The sequence below is a fragment of the Delphinus delphis genome, chromosome 19 (genome assembly GCF_949987515.2).
Source record: "Delphinus delphis chromosome 19, mDelDel1.2, whole genome shotgun sequence".
Taxonomy (NCBI): domain Eukaryota; kingdom Metazoa; phylum Chordata; class Mammalia; order Artiodactyla; family Delphinidae; genus Delphinus; species Delphinus delphis.
Genome location: NC_082701.1, coordinates 15592910 through 15614580, shown reverse-complemented (window position 1 = coordinate 15614580; position 21671 = coordinate 15592910). Strand labels below are relative to the sequence as shown.

Below are 21671 nucleotides of genomic sequence, written 5' to 3'. Positions count from 1 at the left end.
TAGCAAGTCTGCTTTGTTTCCCTGTTATTAGTCATCATCATCATTGATGCATTAGCTACATCATGAGAATCAGAACATTCTGTGTTTAGCAGAACTTTTCTTGAGCTACAGATCAGACTTTCTAGGACATTTTGGATGCCTTAGGCAAATACAAATTAATAACTTATCATAGAGAAGTTATTATTTTTTTAATTTAGAGTATACAAGCTAGGTCTATGAAAACCTGTGAACTTGGCAGTTTTATATTCTGGCAAACTTTGAAAATATTTTATAGTATACTTTTGAAAAGTGTTAGCTGTAGTACTGATGGCATGTTAATCAGTGTATTTTATTTGGTGTAGAATGCTTCCTTTTCTCTTTAAAGAAACTCTGTATATGTTTTCTTAAGAACTAAATAAACTTTTAGGTGGGTCTGGGATTCCCTATGAAAATTTTTATTGATAAATAAAGATCATGGAGATAGATGTGATGGATAAGGTCATAGTGCTTTCGAATGATGCCGCTCATCTTTTCTTTTCATAGAAATAGTTTGGATAAGAAAAGAGGAACACTGAACTCCTAAAACTGTATCTCAAACCATATCAATACCACTTTTTGGTTTTTTCCTTGAACTTAATTTGATGAATACATTAATTTTAGAGCTGGCTCTTGACAAAATTAATTCAACTGTTGTTTTTCTTTTCAAGGAATACCTTTTGACTCCCAAGTTGGCACTGAAAATACCAATATGAAACAGGCTTTCAAAGGCACACTTAGAACATTTTACAGTCCAGAGATAGTCGTATAAATAATTATTATACAGTGTGGCAGTGCTATAAAACAGATATGTATAATGTGCTTTGGAAGCACAGAAGAGGGAACATTTAATTCTTTCTGATAGGCCTCCAGAAAGTCTTTATAGAGAAGATTGGAAATGACATTTAAGCCATCTTTTGGTGAAAGGATGTTGTTGATCATGATGGTGATAGATAAAGAGTACAGTTATCATTTAATAAGTGTTTACTTAGTGCCAGATGGCATGCTGTGTTTTATATTACTACATTTGTTTCTCCCCACAACTCAGTAGGGTATTACTGTATCAATTTCACAGAAGTATGTAGATGAGTGATCATGACTGTGTTCTAATAAAACTTTATGGGCACTAAAATTTCAATTTTATACAGTTTTTATTTGTCACAGAATACTATTTTTTAAACTGTTTTTCAGTTATTTAAAAATGTAAAAACCATTCTTAGCTCACTGGCTGTCCAAAAAAAGGCGTCAGGGTAGATTTGGCTTATGGACTAGTTTACTGACCTCTGGTTTATATGATGAAGGGGATTTATTGGATTATATAACTGCAGTCCAGAGATAGAGTAGCTTTCGTCAGTAATTCAGTGTCAACAAGGATCTTAGTGTCTTCTGTCTCTCTGCCATAATTTTCATAGTGTTAGCTTTATCCCATAGTTTATTCCCCTTGTGTTTACAAGATGGCAGTCAGAATATCCAGGGTCTCCATGTGTAATCTTCCATGTCTAGGGAGAGACAAGACCTTTTTCAGAAGCTCTTTCTAATCTCTCTTGAACTTAATCCCATCAGGTTTTACCCCTACCACTCCACAGGAACCATACTAAATCATCTACATTGACAAATTCAGTGATCAATTCTCACTCTTCATATTACTTGACCTGTCAACATCTGATCTTTTCCCTTCCATGAAACTCTTTAGTTGACTTCTCTACTCTTCTAGTTTTGTTCCTATTCTCTGGCCACTACTTCTTATTGTCTGCTGGTCTCTCCTCATACCTGCAGCCTCGACATGTTGAATTCAGCCCCAAGGCTTACACCTCTGACCTCTTTTCTCTCTCTCTGTCTCTCTCCTATCTGTACTCCCTTCCTTGGGAATGTCATACACTTTATTTATTTATTTATTTATTTAATAGGCTATAGTTTATTACAGCAAAGGGATAAAAAGCAGGATCAGTAAAGGAAAAAGGTACATCAGGCAGAAGCTGAAGGATACCAGGTATAAGCTTCCAAGAATCCTCTCCCAGTGGAGTCACACAGGACATACTAAATCCCCCAGCAATGAACTGGAGAAACACATGCAAAATGTTTTCTGCCAGGGAAGTTTGCTTGAGCCTAAAAGTCCAAGGTTTTTATTGGGGTAACTTCAGTGCTGATTGCAGTTACTGAAACTTCAGACCCCCCAGAAGGAAAGCAAGTGTTCATCATAAATCACATTTTTTACACACACTGTCCACACAAGCTGGTATAATGTGGTTCAAGACCTCAAGCATGCACAGTGCCCTAATCAGTTAGTAGCATAGGGAACATTCTAAGACCTCAGTTCCTAGGAGCCAGCCAAAGGCTAGTTATACAAGTAAGCCCTTCTGAGAATGTACAAGATTTGAGTAACTCAAGGCTGCTGGGTTAATTCTTTACTTCACAGATAGGTATCAAATTATCATGAACTTAATGTACTATATATACATACCTGATAAAGCAGTACATTATAAAATACATATGTCAAATTATTAAATTATAATTAAATGTAAATAAATATATCATAAATGTTTTATGACATATCATATATATGATAAGCAGCACATTAAGTGCAAGGTATTATTTTTATTACAAATGAGTAATGAGGGCTGGAGCTGTCCTAGGGTGTGACTGAGCAGAGCAATAATGGACATTTGCAAGGCAACTCCTCAGAGCAGTGAATGGCAGGCTGTAAAAAAAATCCCACTGAGGAGTTTTTCTCTCTGATGGAGATAATTTTGTCACTAGAACCATTTTGTCCCTCTCCAGTTTGTGGGAATGTCATACACTTTAAATGTGATTTATGTAATGATGGCATATGTATGTCCATCTCTGCTTATTTGTCTGTTAGGCATCTCAGACTTAGTATGTCCAAAACTGAGCTCCATATACTCTTCTCATCCCCAAACCTCTTCTCTCTCAGTCTTTCCTGTCTCAGTAAGTTGCAGATCCATTGTTTGGGCCCCAAATAGCAGAATTACCCCTGACTTCTTTCTGTATCTTTCTCTTCTGACAGCAGATTCTCTCCACTGTTCCTTCAGAATATATCCAGAATCTGACCTCTCCTCACCACCTCTACTACTCACTTAGTCCAGGTGTTTATCCTTGTCCGGTTTTTTCAGCAGCCTCTTAATTGGTCTCTACTTCTGTCCTCTTCTGTTCACTTCAGTTCCAAACCACTACCACCACCATCTTAATGATTTGTTTGTTATAGTAAAAAGACAGTGGAGGGTCTGGAAATGAAGACAGATTTTTGAAACCAGACACTTTAAATTTTAGGATTGCTACTTACTAGCAGTGTGATTTGGGGAAAGTCACTTTTCTTCTCTGAATGTGTCTTACATTTAAATGGGCATAGGGCTTCCCTGGTGGCGCAGTGGTTGAGAATCCGCCTGCCAAGGCAGGGGACACGGGTTCAATCCCTGGTCTGGGAAGATCCCACATGCCGTGGAGCAACTAAGCCCGTGTGCCACAACTACTGAGCGTGTGCTCTGGAGCCTGTGAGCGACAACTACTGAGTCCGCCTGCGGCAACTACTGAAGACCGCATGCCTAGAGCCTGTGCTCCGCAACGAGAGAAGCCACCGCAATGAGAAGCCCACACACCGCAACGAAGAGTAGCCCCTGCTCGCCGCAACTAGAGAAAGCCTGCACGCAGCAACGAAGACCCAACACAGCCAAAAATAAACAAACAAAATAAATAAATTTATTTTTAAAAATGGGCATACTACTTGTTTCATTGAATTATTATTAGTATTAAATGAGATAATGTTGTAAAGACCTTACTGACCCCATAGCCAGCAGAGAATAGATACTGAACAAATTGTAGTTCTTTTCTCTTTTCTACACCAAACAGATGAGCTGCTTTTCATCTTTTCTGGTTATCATCGTGCATACGTAGCCAAGGAACATCTTCTGTATGTACCCCTTCATAAGTGGACCTTGGCTAATAAACAAATCTAGCTTATGTTCTTGGTCCATACTTTTGCATTTTCATTACATTCCATATATGTCCTCCAATTCATGTCTCCCTTTGTTGGCATTAAGTGTATACAGTTCTTACAGATTCATACCTGAATAGTAAAAGAGACCAGAGTTCATATCTGAATAGTAAAACTTTAATCTATATGTATAATAGATTATATGTATATAGTTTTAATACTTCCCACTCCTTCTATTAAGGTCATATATTTACACTTCTAAAGGAGGATTGAAGACAGTCAACTTCAAAATCTTAATTCATAAAATCTAATATTTATTCTGGCACATTATTTAACTGAGAATACTAAAGATGGGCTGGGGCTACCAAATTCAAGGTCACTTAAGTTGTTTATTTTTCAACTGTAATATTTTGATCCTGGACTGAGAAGAATAATCATTTGAAGTATCTTCTACTTGCAGGAAAGAAAACATTTGTTTTGGAATTAGGCACTTTCTTATAAGCCTTTCTCTAACTTAAATTTCTTCATAGGAGAACACTAAATATGGAATATCCCTATGTAGTTGGTATTTTTTTTACTTAGACTATTTTAGTGCATTTATGACCTGAGTTGAAAGCTGTTCACACTATGAAGTAAATATTCCTATGACATTTTTCCCTTTGAAATAATGGGATGAGGAAGTCTATTAAAGGTGTGTTGTTTTATATTATTTGCTGGATTTAATTTAGTATGCTGATTAAAAAAAATGTTCTCTGATGAGAACAAATCTAGGAAACCTAAGCTCTAATTTTAAAAGCTAGCACTTAAATTGGACATCAGGTCTTTTAAAATTTTGTACCCGTTACATTGAAGAAAGTCTTTAACTCAGCTTGATGAGTAAATTCTAACTTCACAGACACAGCCCCTTTCTCCCCCGTCTGCACTTCAGGGTGAGGTAATGAGTCTTATGCAAGTAACTTGACTTGCTTGATGACTGAAGGTCTTCTGTTTTGTCCATAAATGTAGATGTATGTATTATGTGTGGGAGGTCTTATCTGTACTGAAGGAATTGTGTTTTAAGCAAAGCAAAAATAGGCAAAGTACTGTACATCATTGCAGTCTTGCTGTTTTGGTTAATGGAGCAATTGATTGCATAGCATACCACAAGACACTTTTAAAGAGCTTGAACTTCCTTTCTATACCATCTTGGGTCAATGGTGAGTTTATTATTTAAAAGAAAATCTTTAGCTGTTTACTTTTACCTGAGAGTTAATCTCAACTCTTATGACTAACCTCCACTAGAGTAAGACATGGTTAAGATTTCAGTTGTAGAGGAGTGAATTGCTCAAATTTACTGCAATGTAGTTCTAATTTAATTTTTTTAATTCAGGCAATTAAAACATTTTAGATTATGATGGTATCAGAATTGGTGACTTTTTGTCTTGCCATTGGCTGGCTGACTCAAAACTGTCTTAAACCATTTCTTGTCTGTAGTTTTCCTGTAGGTTGTTTTATTGATACGCTGACATACTGCAGATCGTGCAAATTTAATTTGTTTGAAGCCTTGTTTTTTTATTTCTTTTTCTCCTTTTATTATTTAGAAAGACATCCTGGTGAGGGGAAATGTCTGTATTTTATTCGTATTACTTCTCACATACTTCAAGGGCATGTTTTGATGTTAAAACAGAGAATGTGATGCATGTATGTAATTTTATCCATGTGGAAAATGAAAATTTAAGACAGGCCTGAATACAAGTGTTGCTCATTGTAATTTATTCCCAAGTAAAAGAGAAGAAAGAAATTTGCCTTAAAAAATTAGATGATCAGTAGGAAGGGAAATTGACCAGGACTGTATTTACACATCCTGATCCCTGATATAAGATGCCACAGATTTCTGGTATAGTTTTATCTTTTCATAAAATGAATTTTTGTTTCACAATAATTTAGGACCTCATAATACTTTATTTTTTTTCTTTACCTGTTGAGAGACCTGGATTGTTTGACCTGTAGAATTTCCCACAATCAGTATTTTGTTGATTATACACTCAGGAACAATTCAGCATTTTCTTCTGTCCTTTGTTTTTCCTGGAAACTGACAGCTAGTTTCAGAGGTTTGACTAGACTCAGGTTTGATTGCTTTGGCAAAACTGTAGTGGTGTTCCTATCATTAGGAGGCATATAATGTCCAGTTTTTTCTCTTTTTTGAAATTATTAGCCATTGATGCTCGATGGCTGCAGAGATACTAATTACTTGCAGTTTGTGAAATGGTGATATTTTATCTTTTGTTTCCCATTTATTTGGAATAATTTTATAGAGAGAGCTCTCATATACTTTTTGGCTACTAGTACAGTTTATATAGGGAATGTAGGATGAATTGCTGATTCTTTCTCTTCCACAGTTTTCAAGATAATGAACTGGGCCCCTCTCAACCTCAGAAGATGATCAGTTAGTGTAGTAGTGCTGTGGTTGGTTGGTTTGTTTTTTTTTTTTAAAAAACCATTACGATCTATAGTCAATTGTACACTTAGTTAGTTAGTTCTCTGGTAGAGCTAGGAAGAGGCCCATGGGACAGTATTCCCTGAGTTCTTGAATGTTGATGAGCTTCTTCACTGTGCTTTTTTTTGACATGACCTCAATTTTACATTGTCTTTAATAGCTTCTTTACTGTTGCATATGTCAGGGTGTTCCAAGTTCATCTAGTACTTTTCCTTTGCTAAACCAGCTGGTTCTTTAAGAACTTCTGATTTCTTTTAATGGAGAATGGCATTTCAGGATAACAGTCTGGGCCCTAGGAGTGGTTAGTACTACTTGATTAGTCAAGGTGTTAGGTGTTTTAAGTGGACAGAGCTAGGACATACATGTGACTTGTAAGACTGTACTGATGTTTCCAATATAGATTCAATACTAAAGAGTTTTTACTTAACTTCTTCTGTATTCTTATATCTATAGTTCCTTTCTTCCACCCAGAGAATGCTGTTTCTCAAGGAGATGATACCATTAGAGTATCCCATAATTTTTCATTTGCTTTATCAATAATTTTATAATTATTCATTTGCTTTTTAAGTACAGTGGTCTCACAACATTCCAATTACCAATTTTGATTTCTGAAATCAGTTACTTTTTGTTTATTCTTTCTTCGTTTGTTTTGGCTGTACTGTATCTTCATTGTCAGATCTTATAGCCATTACATATTATAATCTCTCCATTTAAAACTCTCATTTAGTCTTTTTTTTTTGAACTTTTATTTTTTTTACACAGCAGATTCTTGTTAGTTATCTATTTTATACATATTAGTGTATATATGTCAATCACAATCTCCCAATTCATCCCCCCTGCCCCCACTTTCCCCCCTTGGTGTCCATACTTTTGTTCTCTACATCTCATTTAGTCTTAATTCTACAGTCAGTTGTATATGTATGCTCACCACCAGTCCTTATTTAATGTCCCTCTAGTCACTTTGGTTGCCTAAAGTTAGTTTTCTGGTAGAGCTAGGAAGAGGCCCATGGGAGCAATATTCCTTGAGTTCTTGCATGTTAGTAATAGTTTTTCTTTACTCTTTATACTTAAAGGTAAGTTTTACTGGTTGTAAAGCCTTTGGTTCAATTTTTTTTCCTTGTGTGTTTTAAATATATTATTTTGTTTTCTTCTGTTGTTTTCCCTTATTAATCTTGTGATGTATTTGCCTAAATGCCCAAAGGATTCTTTTTCCCTTTAAAGTCCATTAGTTTTAGTAGAAAATGTCTTGGTGCATTGATCTGAGTTGATTAAGTAGGACACAGGATGCTCTTGAAATATGTAGTTTCAAATATAGATGTGTATATATATATATATATATGTGTGTGTGTGTGTGTGTGTGTGTGTGTGTGTGTGCATGTATAAATGTATTTATACACACGTATAACTATATATATTACACATACATAGCCGCTTTTTTTCCTCTGGAAAGCTTTCTTGAATTATTGTCTTTCAGTATTTGTTCTATTCTCTCACTTTGGTTTTCTTCTTCAGGGACTCCTATGTTTATCCTTATGCTGGATCTTCTTTGCCTATCTCCAATATTTATCCCCTTCTTACAGATCCTTTTTAATCTATTTCTTCTTTTTAAAAAATTTGTTAAAGATTTTCTTCCATCTTACCTTCTATTTCTTTTAAGACCTTTTGTGTTTGTTTGCTCTTGTATTTCTTATAGTCTTCATTACTGAAATGATTTTTGTTTGATTTCTCAGTATTTCTTGGTTTCTGCCTCCTCATTTCTGAGTTTTTCTGATTCTGATTTATATTACTCTTTCATGTATTATGTAATTTTCCCATTATCTCTCATAAAACATGTAAATGTAAATTTTATTAGAGTAAAATATATAGCCCTAAGGATTATTTGACATACTTTAGATTAAATAAGCAGCTGTAATTAATTTAGACATTGCTTTAAATCAAGGCTTTTAAATTGAAGTTCTGTTAATGAACTTCAGAGTAGATAACATTGCTTTATTATATGCAAAGTAGGGTGTATATGTATGGGGGTAGGGAAAGAACACCTTCACTTTCTTTAGACTTCCAGAGAGGAGTGTAAACCATCCCCACAAAAGTAAGGGTAAGGACCTTTGCTTTGTGTATGAAAAATCCTCACATGTTTTAATGATTGAGCTTATAAGAAATGAAAACAGATGATAGATATAGTAGTGTTAAGGTATAGATGTCGCCAGGGATGATATTACATCAATTTCATTATCTATTCGCTTATGATCGCTCTAATTTTATGCAGATGGAGGGAACGAGGAAGCACCGGATCGAAGACAGTCAAGTGTAGACTCTCGCCAAAGCCGCTCTGGGCAAGGTAAATTTTCCTCAAATTTATTATTAAATTAAAAAGAACAGATACCAGCTATTCCTTTCCAGTACTTAATCTGAGGACTGGGGTTTTCACTGGGTCAAGTTTAGATATTCTCATTTCTCATTTAGGAGTTCAGATGTTACAATCTAATTAGTTCCATATGATAGTCATCTATTCAGGATAAAAGAAAATGAGAAATGGTCTCTTTTTTAATGATATTAAGGTTTTAAGTAATTTTGGAGCATTGTGGTGTATGTCCGGATATCACTTTTGGAATATAACCAAAAGTAAATTTTTAGCAGTAACGTTTGTTGCAAGTATCATCACACTGGCTTTTAAAAGTTCATCAATGCAATATTTGTTGTCTTAGCTGTCTCAGAAGAAATGGGTTTTGTTTATAATGATTACCTAAAATTAAGATCTTCTTACTTATTTTCCTTTTCTGTTTAAAATTTATTACCATAGGCTTTTGACTGGTTTTTTTGAAGTGACCACTTCAAAACTAGGTTAAAGTATTCTCTACCAGTGGGTTTTCAGATAGGCCTTCCCTAAGGAACATTTAAATTTGCAGGACTAGCACCTCCACATTTTTCTTTATAGTACTTATCACCTTTATATTTGTTTTCTCTATCCAAAACTAGAATGAATGTTTCATGATTGCAGAGATTTTTGGTTTTCTTTGTTCACTGCTGTATTTCCAGTGCCAAGAATAAGTACCTGGTATATACAATAATAGTTACTGAGTAAATACTGTTGGATGAATGAAGTCATCTCTAAGAGAATGAGAGTTAGGAACCCAGACTGATTAAAATACTGCAAAATTTCAAGCAGTCATTACTGAGTTTAGTTTTTTGAGAGTATTTACAAATAAAATAAAGCCTTAGATATACAAATGTGTGATGTTTTAATCCTGTAAAAGCTCCTGGTTCATTTATTCTGTAATTCTGTTCCCTTTTTTCTCCAACTTTGCTCTTCCCAAGTATCAGAGTTGTACTATTTTTAATACAGTGGTTTGTCGCAGAATAAAAAGTAGAATAATATATGCAGGTTGATTTGGAAATTTAAATTTACACCAGTACTTTTAATCATTTTTAAATAATATGCACGTATTATAAATGTCAGGAATTTGTATAAGTTTTTACTTTTTCATGTTACATGTATTTTGATATAAAAAAAGAAATTAAGAGAAAAACTGAATTGTAATATATAACTATATCAAATCAACACATTGTACACCTTAAACTTATATAATGTTTTATGTCAGTTATATCTCAGTAAACCTTGGTGGCGAGGAAAGAAAGAAAATGAGTTTATGTGTTTAAAATCCTTGTTGGGCTACACCCCGCAAGCCTGCATGCCCTGTACTTGCCCAACCTCAAGACAGAAGAAAGAGCCCAGAGTCAGCAACAGAGACATCGGTGGTTTAATGGATATGAGAATCCTACATGTCTGAAGCAAGGTCCTGTGTGCAGCAGACAGTGGGCAGGATATGGCAGCAGTCTTCACTCCCGGGAGCGGGGATGGGTGGAGGTGTTTACCAGTTATAGGGGGAATTGATGTCGGGTTGGCTCATCGGTTACCAGGGAAACCAGCAGAGGAGCACACCCCTCACTGCCCCTTTGATACTTATCGTGGTGGAGATGTTCTGATCTGAAGATTAGACCAGGCATTTACTGATTAGGCTCTATGATTAAGAGGGAAGGTCAGTCATGTGAGTAGGGTGTAGGTGAAGCAGGGACTGGTGAACAGGGCATGTAGAGAGAGCAAGAGAACAGCCACCTTGGGTGCCCTCATCATATAACCCTAAAAACAAAATTAGTACAAATTAATAGAAAAATAATTATACTAATTTTTATTAAAGTTTAATTTTATTTAATGTCACAGATATAGATGTGGGAGATTATTAATTTACCTTGTGCCCTCTGAATTATGTCAGTTGAAATATTTTTCAAATCAATGAGTATAATTGAATTTTAGTAACGAAAGCTGAACTTAACAACAAAATCAGTGATTTTCATGATCTGAGCACAGCTGCCTGATCTCAGAACTCATCAGGACTGATCTCAATTAGAAGTCATCAGGAACTGTATCATTATGAGAGTTAACTGATATAAAAGCATGTTTCTCACCTTCTTAGAGAGTTTATTTGTAATACAGTAAGTCCCCTACATACGAATAACTTCAAGTTGCAAACTTTCAAAGATGCGAACATGTGTTCGCATGTCCACTCACGTAAGTTAGTTCACGTCTGACGTATATTGTCACGTACGTGCATCCTCTACAAGTGGTTGTGCTTTTATGTACTTTACTGTATAGAGTACAGTTGTACAGTATCTTTATTTCTTTATTTCAAGCCCAGGATGTCTGGAAGCAAGCATAAAAGCAGCAGTGTATAGCCAACTGTGTTAGTTGTGTTGGACTTTCGAACAAATTGGACTTCCAAACGCACTCTTGTAACAGAACTCGTTCGTATGTAGGGGACTTACTGTATCTTTTTATTCAAAAGACAGAAATAAAAATACAAAGCCATCTATAATGAGTTGGAATGAATGAGAATCCATATTATCAGGAATGAAGAGATAGGATGAACACATACTTCTACTTTTTCTCCTTTCAGAAACCTGCTAAAAGATCAGCAAAGGGGAATTAGAGAGGAGACAAAATCAACACAATTTTAGAAACTAGGGAGTATATGAATAATTGTAGACTGGATGCTAAACTCAGTAGCAGAGAAAATCAAGAAAATAATCTGATTTACCCTCCAAAAGACTAAAAAAACTCAAGAATGGCAGCATGTGGAAGTGGAAGTGAAAGGAGGATTGGTTGAAAGTCAGTCAAAGAAGCCCTTGGTTCCTGGGACCTCCTTCTCAAAATTAGCTAACCAGTTAGCTTGACAAGTGCCCAGCTCTTCACCCCTAACTTTGGCAAAGGCCAGAAATTTATTCTTTGGAGAGAGCAAAAGTAGAGACTCTCTCTAGAGCAGAAGACACCAGGCATAGTGGAGGGCAGGAGTCCCATACTGAAAATAATCAACCTTTTAGTCTTTTCTCCTAACTGTGAGCAGCTGACCAAGGATTACTAGATATTTGAGGAAACCCTGTAAAGTATGAAAGGTAGAGATTAAAATAAACAGGATAGAGCAACTGAGAACAGATCTTTTGCAGAGGAAAATAACAACCATTATAAACAACTTCAGGGAAATAAGAGAAAATAATACAGCCATGAAATAAGAAGGAGTTACTGTAAAAGAGTTATAATTCTGATTTTTAAAAGAGGCTCTTAGACATTAAAATTCTGATAGAGATCAAAAAAGCTTTGTAGAAGTACTTAGAAAATTAATGTTGAAGAAATCTGTGAAAAAGTCGAGCAAAAGAACAAATGTTACAGAAGAGAAGTGAGGAGTATTAAGAAACTTACAGGGGCAGTCCAGGAATTTCAGTATTCAAATAATAGTAGTTGGGACTTCCCTGGTGGCACAGTGGTTAAGAATCTGCCTGCCAGTGCAGGGGACACGGGTTCAAGCCCTGGTCTGGGAGGATCCCACATGCTGTGGAGCAGCTGAGCCCGTGCACCACAGCTACTAAGCCTGCACTCTAGAGCCTGTGTGCCACAGCTACTGAAGCCTGCGTGCCTAGATCCCGTGCTCCGCAACAAGAGAAACCACACAACGAGAAGCCCACACTCTGCAACAAAGAGTAGTCCCCGCTCACCACAACTAGAGAAAGCCCGCGTGCAGCAACAAAGACCCAATGCAGCCAAAAATAAATAAATTAATTAATTAAAAAAAGAAAAACAACACCAGTAGCTCCCAGAAGAAACAGAGAAAATGGGGAAGAAATCATCAACAAAATGATTCAAGAAAACTTTCTTGGACTAAAGAACATGAGTTTCTGGTTCAAAAGGCTTACTGAGTACTCATTACAATGGATGAATATAAACACAAACTAAGACACATCATGGTGAAATTTCAAATCACTGGGTGAAACAGAAGGTCTTTTCATGCTTTCAGAGAGGGAAAAAAATGTGTCAAAGTAACAGGAATCAGTTAGGTTGGACTTCTTAATGGTAGCATTAGATACTAAATGAGAAATGGAGCATCACCTTCAAAATTCTGAGGGAAAATAATTTCAACCCCTTTGTATTTCATATGCATTGAAACTATTAATCAGATGTAAGAGTTAAATTAAGATGTTTTAAGACATGTAAGGTTTTTTGTTTGTTTTTTTGTTTTGTTTATTTGTTTGCCTACCTTGTACCCTTTCTTAGAAATCTGTTGCAGGATGTGATCCATCAAAATGAGAAAGGCAGCCAAATAATAAAGGGAAAGGTTACAAGAAATAGGAAATTTAACAAAAGAGAAGCGTAAAGAAATCTTCAGCATACAATGAAAAGACAGGGTTGGAGGGTAAACAGACCAGATTGGAGTAGCTTAGAAGCTTCCAGAAGAGCCATTCTCAGGAAAATGAAATTGGTAGAAATCTGATGCATTTAATTATCTTTAGAAAAGTTTTAAGTAATTGATGAAAGCCTTAGGGTTGAATTGGTGATAAATACATAAAGTAGTAAGTGAAAAAAGATCTAAACTCAAATAAAAGCAAGTAATGTGTGAAAGGAGATGTTAGAATAAGTTCTCTGTCCTTGGGGTAGTGTCTGGAGTAGCTGAAGTTCATGTCAGTCACCTCCAGTGGTAAACCATATCAGTTTTTTCCCGTGTGGTACAAATATTTTTATTGTTTGATTTGGACCATTATGGTTGAGCAGTAGTACTCTAAAGCAGGGTGAGCAAATCTGGCCTGTGTGGCCTGCTTTTGTACAGTTGATAGATTTGATTTGCTAAGACAGTTTTAATTATTTTTGTATCTGTGTTCATGTGGGATATTGGCCTTTAATTTTCCTGTCTTAGGATGTCTTTGTCTGATTTTTGTATCAAGGTACTCCTGGTCTCATAGAATCAGTTGAAAGTTGAGAGATATTTCTCCCTCTTCAATTTCCTGGAGTATTCTTTATAGAATTGGTATTATTTCATTCATAAATGTTTGATAGAATTTCCCAGGGAGGCATCTGAGCCTGGAATTTTCATTGTGGGAAAGTTTTAAAATATAAATTAAATTTCTTTAGTAAATATAGGACTATTCAAATTAACTCCTCCTTCTTGGACTATTCAAATTAACTCCTCAAGAAAAACCTTTTTTTTTTTGTTTTTGTTTTTTTGTGGTACGTGAGCCTCTCACTGTTGTGGCCTCTCCCGTTGCGGAGCACAGGCTCCAGACGCGCAGGCTCAGAGGCCGTGGCTCACGGGCCTACCCACTCCGCGGCATGTGGGATCTTCCCGGACCGGGGCACGAACCCATGTCCCCTGCATCAGCAGGCGGACTCTAAACCACTGCGCCACCAGGGAAGCCCGAGTAACCTTTTTAAATCTATAGAATCTGTAATGGTGTCACCTCTCCTCATTCCTAATATGGTTAATTTGAGTATTCCTTCTCCTTGTCTTGATCATTCTGGATAGAGATATATCAATTTTATTGATCTTAAAGAATTAGTTTCAGTTTTCATTCATTTTCTGTATTGCTTTCCTGTTTTCTATTTTATCAGTTTATTCTTTGCTCTTTATTATTTCCTTACTTCTGCCTGCTTTGGGTTGAATTTTCTATTTCTAGCTTCTTAAGGTAGAAGCTAAGATCACCGATATTGGAACTTTCTTTTCTAATACAGGAATTTTAGTGCTATAAATTTCCCTCTATGTACTGACTTAGCTGCATTTCACAGACTTTGATGAGTAATGCTTTTCATTTATTTCAAAATACTGCCTAATTCCCCTTTTGGTTTCTTCTTTAACCCATGTGTTATTTAGAAGTGTGTTGATGTAGTTTTCAAACATTTGAGAATTTTCCAGATACCTCCTCATATTAATTTCTAGTTTAATTTTGCTGCGGCCAAAGAATACATATTCTGAGTTAGATCACGTTTTATTGAGATATGTTTTATGGCCCAGGAAATTATCTATCTTAAATGTTCTGTGTGCACTTAAAATATGTGTATTAGGCTCTTTGGGGGTGGAAGGTTCTATGAATATTAGTCTGGTTGAGTTAATTGATAGTGTTGTTCAAGTCTTCTATATCTTTGCTGATTTTATGTCTGCTCATTCTGTCAGTTATTAAAAGAGGAATATTGAAATCTCAGACCGTAAGTGTGGATTTATCTATTTCCCCTTGCAGTTCTACCACATTGCTCATACCACTGATCCTCTGGTCAGAAAGGATTCCCCTTCCTCAGAGATTTAAGTATCCCCTACAGCTGCCATTACTGAAATAGTCTTACCTATAGGCGGGGCTGGAAGAGGAAGGTAAAAAGAGAAAAAAAACAGATCTTCCCACTCTCACAGTCCTATATGGACTGTCCCCCCACCACTGCCCCATTTATACTCTCTAATCAGAAAGAGAAGACTTGTATCTGTTTGACTCTGGTGTGCCAATCCAGGATTTGGATTTCCTTTGAGTTCAGGCTGGGAGTTCGGTGACATTAAAAAACAACAGGAAATGCATCACTGAATTGGTTGTCTTTCAAGTTCTGGTTTCCTTCCACAATTTGCCTGCTACTGTTTAGTTTTCAGAGTCCTCAGATTGCTGCTCCATCATTCTTTCCAGGGTTTTCAGTTACATTCATGGGTTTTAGTTATATTCAGTTAACACAGAGTGTGCTTACTCCACTTTAAACCAGAACCAGAGCCCTTCCATTTTTTTAAAAAAATAGATTGATTTATTTTGGCCACGTTGGGTCTTCGTGGCTGCGCGTGGGCTTTCTCTAGTTGCGGCAAGCAGGGGCTACCCTTCGTGGCGGTGTGCAGGCTTTTCATTGTGGTGGTTTCTCTTGTTGCAGAGCAGGGGCTCTAGGTGCATGGGCTTCAGTAGTTGCGGCACGTGGGCTCGGTGGTTGTGGCTTGTGGGCTGTAGAGTGCAGGCTCAGTAGTTGTGGCACACTGGCTTAGTTGCTCCATGGCATGTGGGATCTTCCCAGACAAGGGATCGAACCCATGTCCCCTGCACTGGCAGGAAGATTCTTTTTTTTTTGGCGGTACGTGGGCTTCTCACTGCTGTGGCCTCTCCCGTTGCGGAGCACAGGCTCTGGACATGCAGGCTCAGTGGCCATGGCTCACGGGCCTACCCGCTCCGTGGCACGTGGGATCCTCCCGGACCAGGGCACGAACCTGTGTACCCTGCATCGGCAGGCGGACTCTCAACCACTGTGCCACCAGGGAAGCCCCTGGCAGGTGGATTCTTAACCACTGTGCCACCAGGGAAGTCCCTTTCCATTTTATTATATTTTGTGTTGGCCTGTCTGGAGGGTAACATTCAAAATATTTAATAATTAATATGCCAAAAATATCAACCAACCAGAACAGATGCCAGTCTGTTCAGAACAAACATTGTCTTTAAACAACTGATATGCCTGTAGAGGGCCATAATGCTTGATAATCTGCCCTGCCTGATTGTGGATATAGTTGCTATTTAATGTCTCTTCTCAGTAATAATGGCAGACACGTAAGGCAAGGTGTCTGGTGAGGTGTGTTAATCTTTGGGCATGAGGGCTCTCTCCTGTGTGTTAACTAACTAGTTTGGCCTCTGATCTGTCTTTCAGATGCAGTGGATTCTGAGTCACACATACCCACACTCATTGCTCTGGTTTAGGGGCAAAGACCTCTGATGTCATCTGCTTATCAAATGTAGGAGATGGGAGATGGCCTGACTACTTGGACTGAAACAGATCCCATGCCACTCACTAAGATTGCTGCCCTGAGAACTTCCTGTTCCTTGCATCTCTTGCTTTTGTGGTTAAAACAGACCTGGAAACACTCTCATCTTTTACAGTTATCCTCCTACACATGCTGTGGGCTATAATTTCCTCCCTCCAGTTGCATCTAGTTTCTGTCTTCCATGGATTTCTTAACATTCCTCCTCCATTATTGGCTTTTTGTTTTGTTTTATAATGCTTTAAGAATTTGTTCTTTTTAAGATATATTTTCTATCATTTCCCCACCACCTATATTGTTGTCATTTTAGTCTGAACTACCATCGTTTCTTTCCTTTACTACTATTATAGTGTCCTAACTTATTATTTCCATTCTTGCCAATATATAATCTATTGTCCATTTGATAGCTATACTGCTCTAGTTAAAACAAATCAAATCGTATATTTCCCCAAACTTGAAAAAAAAATTCTCCAGTGGCTTCCTATCACATTCAGAATAAATTCCAAAGTCTTTATCATTCCCTATATGACCCTGCCTAAGCTACCCTTTTCCTAATACTTTATGTCCTTCCACTCCCTTCATTACCCACTTTGTTTCATCTATGCTGGCCTTTTTGCTTAAACATGTTAAAGAGTGTTTTCTTTGAAGGGCTTGTACATTTGTTCTTTCTTGATTAAAGGACTGTAGATTTCTTCTTAAGTGAGAGAGGCCTTCTCTCTGACCACCTAAACACCCAGCTCTAACCTTCATAATTGCCACTACTTTACTTGTTCATTGTTGTCTCAACTACCAGAAAACTGGTTTCATTTGAGCAGAGACTTCGTCTTATTCACCACTCTAGCCTTAGAACACTTGCATATAAAATTTTTTCAGTATTTGCTGAATGAAGGAATGAACAAATATCTGGCACTTAGTGTGCGTGGGAAAGTATGTGGATGTGCCCAGGTCACATATTGATCCAATATTCACTTCTGTTATTTACGTAACTGAAAAAGTAAAGCCGCAGTGTGAGGAATTTGTTGGATGTATGTAGTTTGTCAGACTATCAACTATCTATTGATTTGTGAATTGAGGCTCTTGAAATAAGACTGTAAAACTGATTGTGACAGTTTAACCTAGTATAGCCTTTTAAGGTTGGCTGGTTATTTTCTGCTTTCCAGCGTAGCATTTTGTGCATTATTGGGTTATATTACATACCACATCTGGTCTTATTTGTCGGTTGGATCTCTGTTTTTCTTAGTAATCTAGGAGTTCATTAATGGTAGGATCTTAGCATCTAGCACAGTACCAGTGTCTTGCATTTAGGCCATCGAATTGATGAAGGAAGCTTATCAATTCTAGGAATTCTGGTTCTGTATTTCAGGAATCATGGGGTACTTCATCAGAATTGTTTTTTTTTATTGTACTAGCTCCATTTTCTGAATCAAATGATTTTTTCATTAGAGGTCATCTGTACATAAGCCGACTTACTGCTTCTAGATACTAAATAGGTGCATGAACTAATGTAATATGGCTGAAACCCAGTTTTGATTTACTCCTGCAAAGATAACATTATGCAGGCATTAGACTCTGATATATACGATATGTATTGGTATAATAATGCCTATGATCAGTTCATGCTGGAAGACTGGGAAATTGCACAGTATTTGACTTCGTGTGATTCCCATTATTTGTAGCTGGTTTCATTTGATTATTGCATGCTGGTGTATCTATAGTAATAATGTACTAAATTTTCAAATATGCTATCTCCTGGTTCTTTTTCTTTCCTTATAAACATATGAAATATTTCGTAGAAATGAGATGTTCGTGTGCTTGAAACGTATACAAATTATCTTTAGTCTGGTGACGATGATTTCTTTATTAAACCCAGAGTGTTTTATTATATAGAATGATAAGGAAAATTATTTCAATATTCAGTATATCATTTCTTTATCTCAGTGTAAGAGTATATCTGGCATAGTGGCATCACTAATGTACAGGATTATTTTGTTGTTTTAGTACTTTCTCCTTCTGATAAAAATTATTTAGCTTTCAACATAGATTGCTTTAGGAATAAAGAAAAAAAATTTAATAATACATATGTGCCAGGCTCTGAGCTAGGTGCTTTCACAAAATCCTCATTTAATTCTCAGAGTAATGCTGTGAAGTATTATTTTCAGTCAGAAAATATTTCAGGCTTTACACTAATCTATGCCAAAAGTTTCAAATCAGCCTTGTTGGTAGCACATATTTAGAATCTTTCCATTCTTATATTTAAAACACAAATTTGTTTGTTGGTGGTTGGACCAACAGAGTTGAAAAGATCTGACCTTAAATGACAAATCCCTCTGAAGTGTCTTTATTTCTTGTCATATGTTTCTTCTGAGATTTAACTTCTTGTTGATAATTCTTTGTGTAACACTCTTTTTTCCAAAAAATTAAACTTGAAATTGGCCCTCTAGCCAACAATTTCTTACTATCTTAGGGTGCTAGGGGTATGTCAGAATGTGTTTATATATTTCAGTTACACTTTATATTTTTTAATGTGAGATATAATAATTGTATTAAGTAAAAAATTACTTTTACCAAACAATGTAGACATTTAAAAAGGATATGTTAGGGCTTCTTCCTCTTGCACTCCCCTAAAGTAACTAGCATTAATTGTATTCAGTCTGTATCCTTCCATGTTTTCCGCTAAAGTCATACTGGCACATGCATGGATATGTGTGTGTGTGTGTGTGTGTGTGTGTGTGTGTGTGTATGTGTATGTATTACTTTGAAGATTTAAAAAAATAAAATGCATTTTTTTGTTTTTGTTTTTGTTTTTCTGCGGTACGCGGGCCTCTCACTGTTGTGGCCTCTCCCATTGCGGAGCACAGGCTCCAGACACGCAGGTTCAGCGGCCATGGCTCACGGGCCTAGCCGCTCTGCAGCATGCAGGATCTTCCCGGACCGGGGCACGAACCCGTGTCCCCTGCATTGGCAGGCGGACTCTCAACCACTGCGCCACCAGGGAAAACCTAAAATGCAGTTTTAATTCTCTTCTCCCTCAGTTAACAGTGTAGCATGGCCATCCCTCCAGGAACATACTTAAATTCTAATTTCTTAAAATCTGTATAATCCTCCTTAGCTAAGTAATCCATAATTTATTCCACCATTTCCTCATCAATGAGTGTTCAGATTTTCAAAGTGATTCATAATAATTTACTTAGTAATATCTTAAACTCTAGGAATATGCAACCCTAATCACGTTTTGTGTCAGAACATATTAAGTATCCTACTTAGTATTATGATAATTGGACTAGTTAACACTAGAAGGCTTGTAGAAGCCACTCCTTGCTTATCCATATTTATGAATGAAACGGAATAAAAGCATGGGAACTAAAAAGGTTGGAAAAGGTATGTTGGACATTTAGAAAGATTCTGATTTAAAATATTTTTATCTGAATTCTTCTCGCAAGAGATAAAAATGACAAAAACCTCTTTGAAAAACTTCATAAGTTTTATTGAAGGGTCATAAAGAGTTGGATAACAAAGGATGAGGAAGGAACCTATTAGTGAAGCCTAGGGTAAAATTATTATCTAATAAATACATTTTGTGTTTTGTTTTGTTTGAGGCCAGGCTGGATTTAATAAATTTTATTCCTAGTGAAAGATTGAAGAGCTGGTTCCCACAAGGGGGCAGACTAAGACAGTCTGAAATCCTTGACACTATAAACAATATTTATTTTACATTCATAATTGATTTACTAAGAAGGAAGGGGAAGTCACCAGGGACTAGAAATGAGTAGAGAGACAACTGACCAACCATCGCATGAATGGTACCGTGTATTGGGGGCATCCACCTGCCTCTTCCCCAGTGCATGCGTGAACTTTTGGCAGGTTGGACACTCAGCTGTGGCTGTAGTCAGGTTGGCCTCGGTGAGCAGAAGCCCATATTGCTGAGCCCATGTATAAATTGCATCCTGCTACCATGGCCTCTTTGTTAATGAGCCCACTGGGCAAAGATAGAATGGCTGGGTAAAGAGACTGGCTTAGTCCTCCAAACTGGTCGTCTTATCTACGGGGTTATTAAGCACCTTCTCTGTAGAGTTTGCCCTTTGGTAAGCATTCACATGGGACATAAATTGCTTCATATTCTGTGCCCTTTCAAAGAGGTCTGTCCATATACCTTATCCCCAGATTTCCTTGTCACCAGTTCTCTAATTATTCCTTCCAAATCTCTGAATATCCAGTCGTACCATTAAACACTGTCCTTGAGTCAGTATAGAACAGTATCTCTGTCATCTCTCCTCCCAGGCAAAATGAACAACTAGGTACCCTGTTCATACTTCTGGCCCTGGAAGGGTTTCCCTTCACCACTGTCCTTCAGGACCCCAGAATGGGGCTCTAGTATTGTTGTCATCTGCATGTTATCATGCAGAGATATCAGTAAACAAGATTAATTTTTTTTCCCCCTCAGTGAGATGGTCATAGAGAATTCTCCATGAGATAAAATATATCCAGATTGAGAGAAAAGAAGCAATATAGCAGGAATTAGGAACCTTGGGCATCTGGGCCACTTGCTTATGCAAATTATTTATGCCTTCAGGACCTGCTCAAGCCTGATCTCATGTACATCCCTTCCTTCTGATGATGAAGTGCTTCAGTACACACCCAACCATATTGCTTTGTTGGTCCAACAAAACTTAGTTCATGATGGACTGCCCAGGTCACATGGTAACATGGTGGCCCATGATCAGGCATTCATTCTAAGGCCCTGTGGTAAGCCAAAAGCTGTTTTTCGAAAAAGGGTGATAGTTATTTGTACCGGATGACATAGCTTTTTTACAGAATACTGGAGATCTGGCCTGAGATTCACCTAAAGTTGTGCAATAACCGTTCAAGATCCCTATCTAGCACAGATATGTCAAGCAACACTGGATCCTAGTGGGTTATATAACCCAAGTGCAAAGCAGCTTTCACAGCAGCCCGTATGTGTTGCAGAGCCTTCAATTGTTGTGGGCCTCTCTCACATCCAGCAGTCTTGGTAAATGGTTCATAGCTGCATACCCAAATGAGGAACAGATTGCTTCAAAAATCCAAGGAGGTCTACTGGGCATTGCACTTCTTTCTCAGTATTAAGAGAGAGTAGGTGCAGCAACTTCATCACCTTGGAAGGGATATC

The 21671-nt window shown here is 37.1% G+C and overlaps 1 protein-coding gene across 1 annotated transcript in view; it reads left to right on the top strand.

Annotated features, from left to right (window-relative positions):
• TANC2 (tetratricopeptide repeat, ankyrin repeat and coiled-coil containing 2) overlaps nucleotides 1-21671 on the top strand; it is a 352607-nt gene that overhangs the window by 79685 nt on the left and 251251 nt on the right. Inside the window, exon 3 of the mRNA XM_059997849.1 lies at nucleotides 8707-8778. Within this exon, the coding sequence (XP_059853832.1) occupies nucleotides 8707-8778 (72 nt within the window). The remainder of the gene's footprint in view (nucleotides 1-8706; nucleotides 8779-21671) is intronic.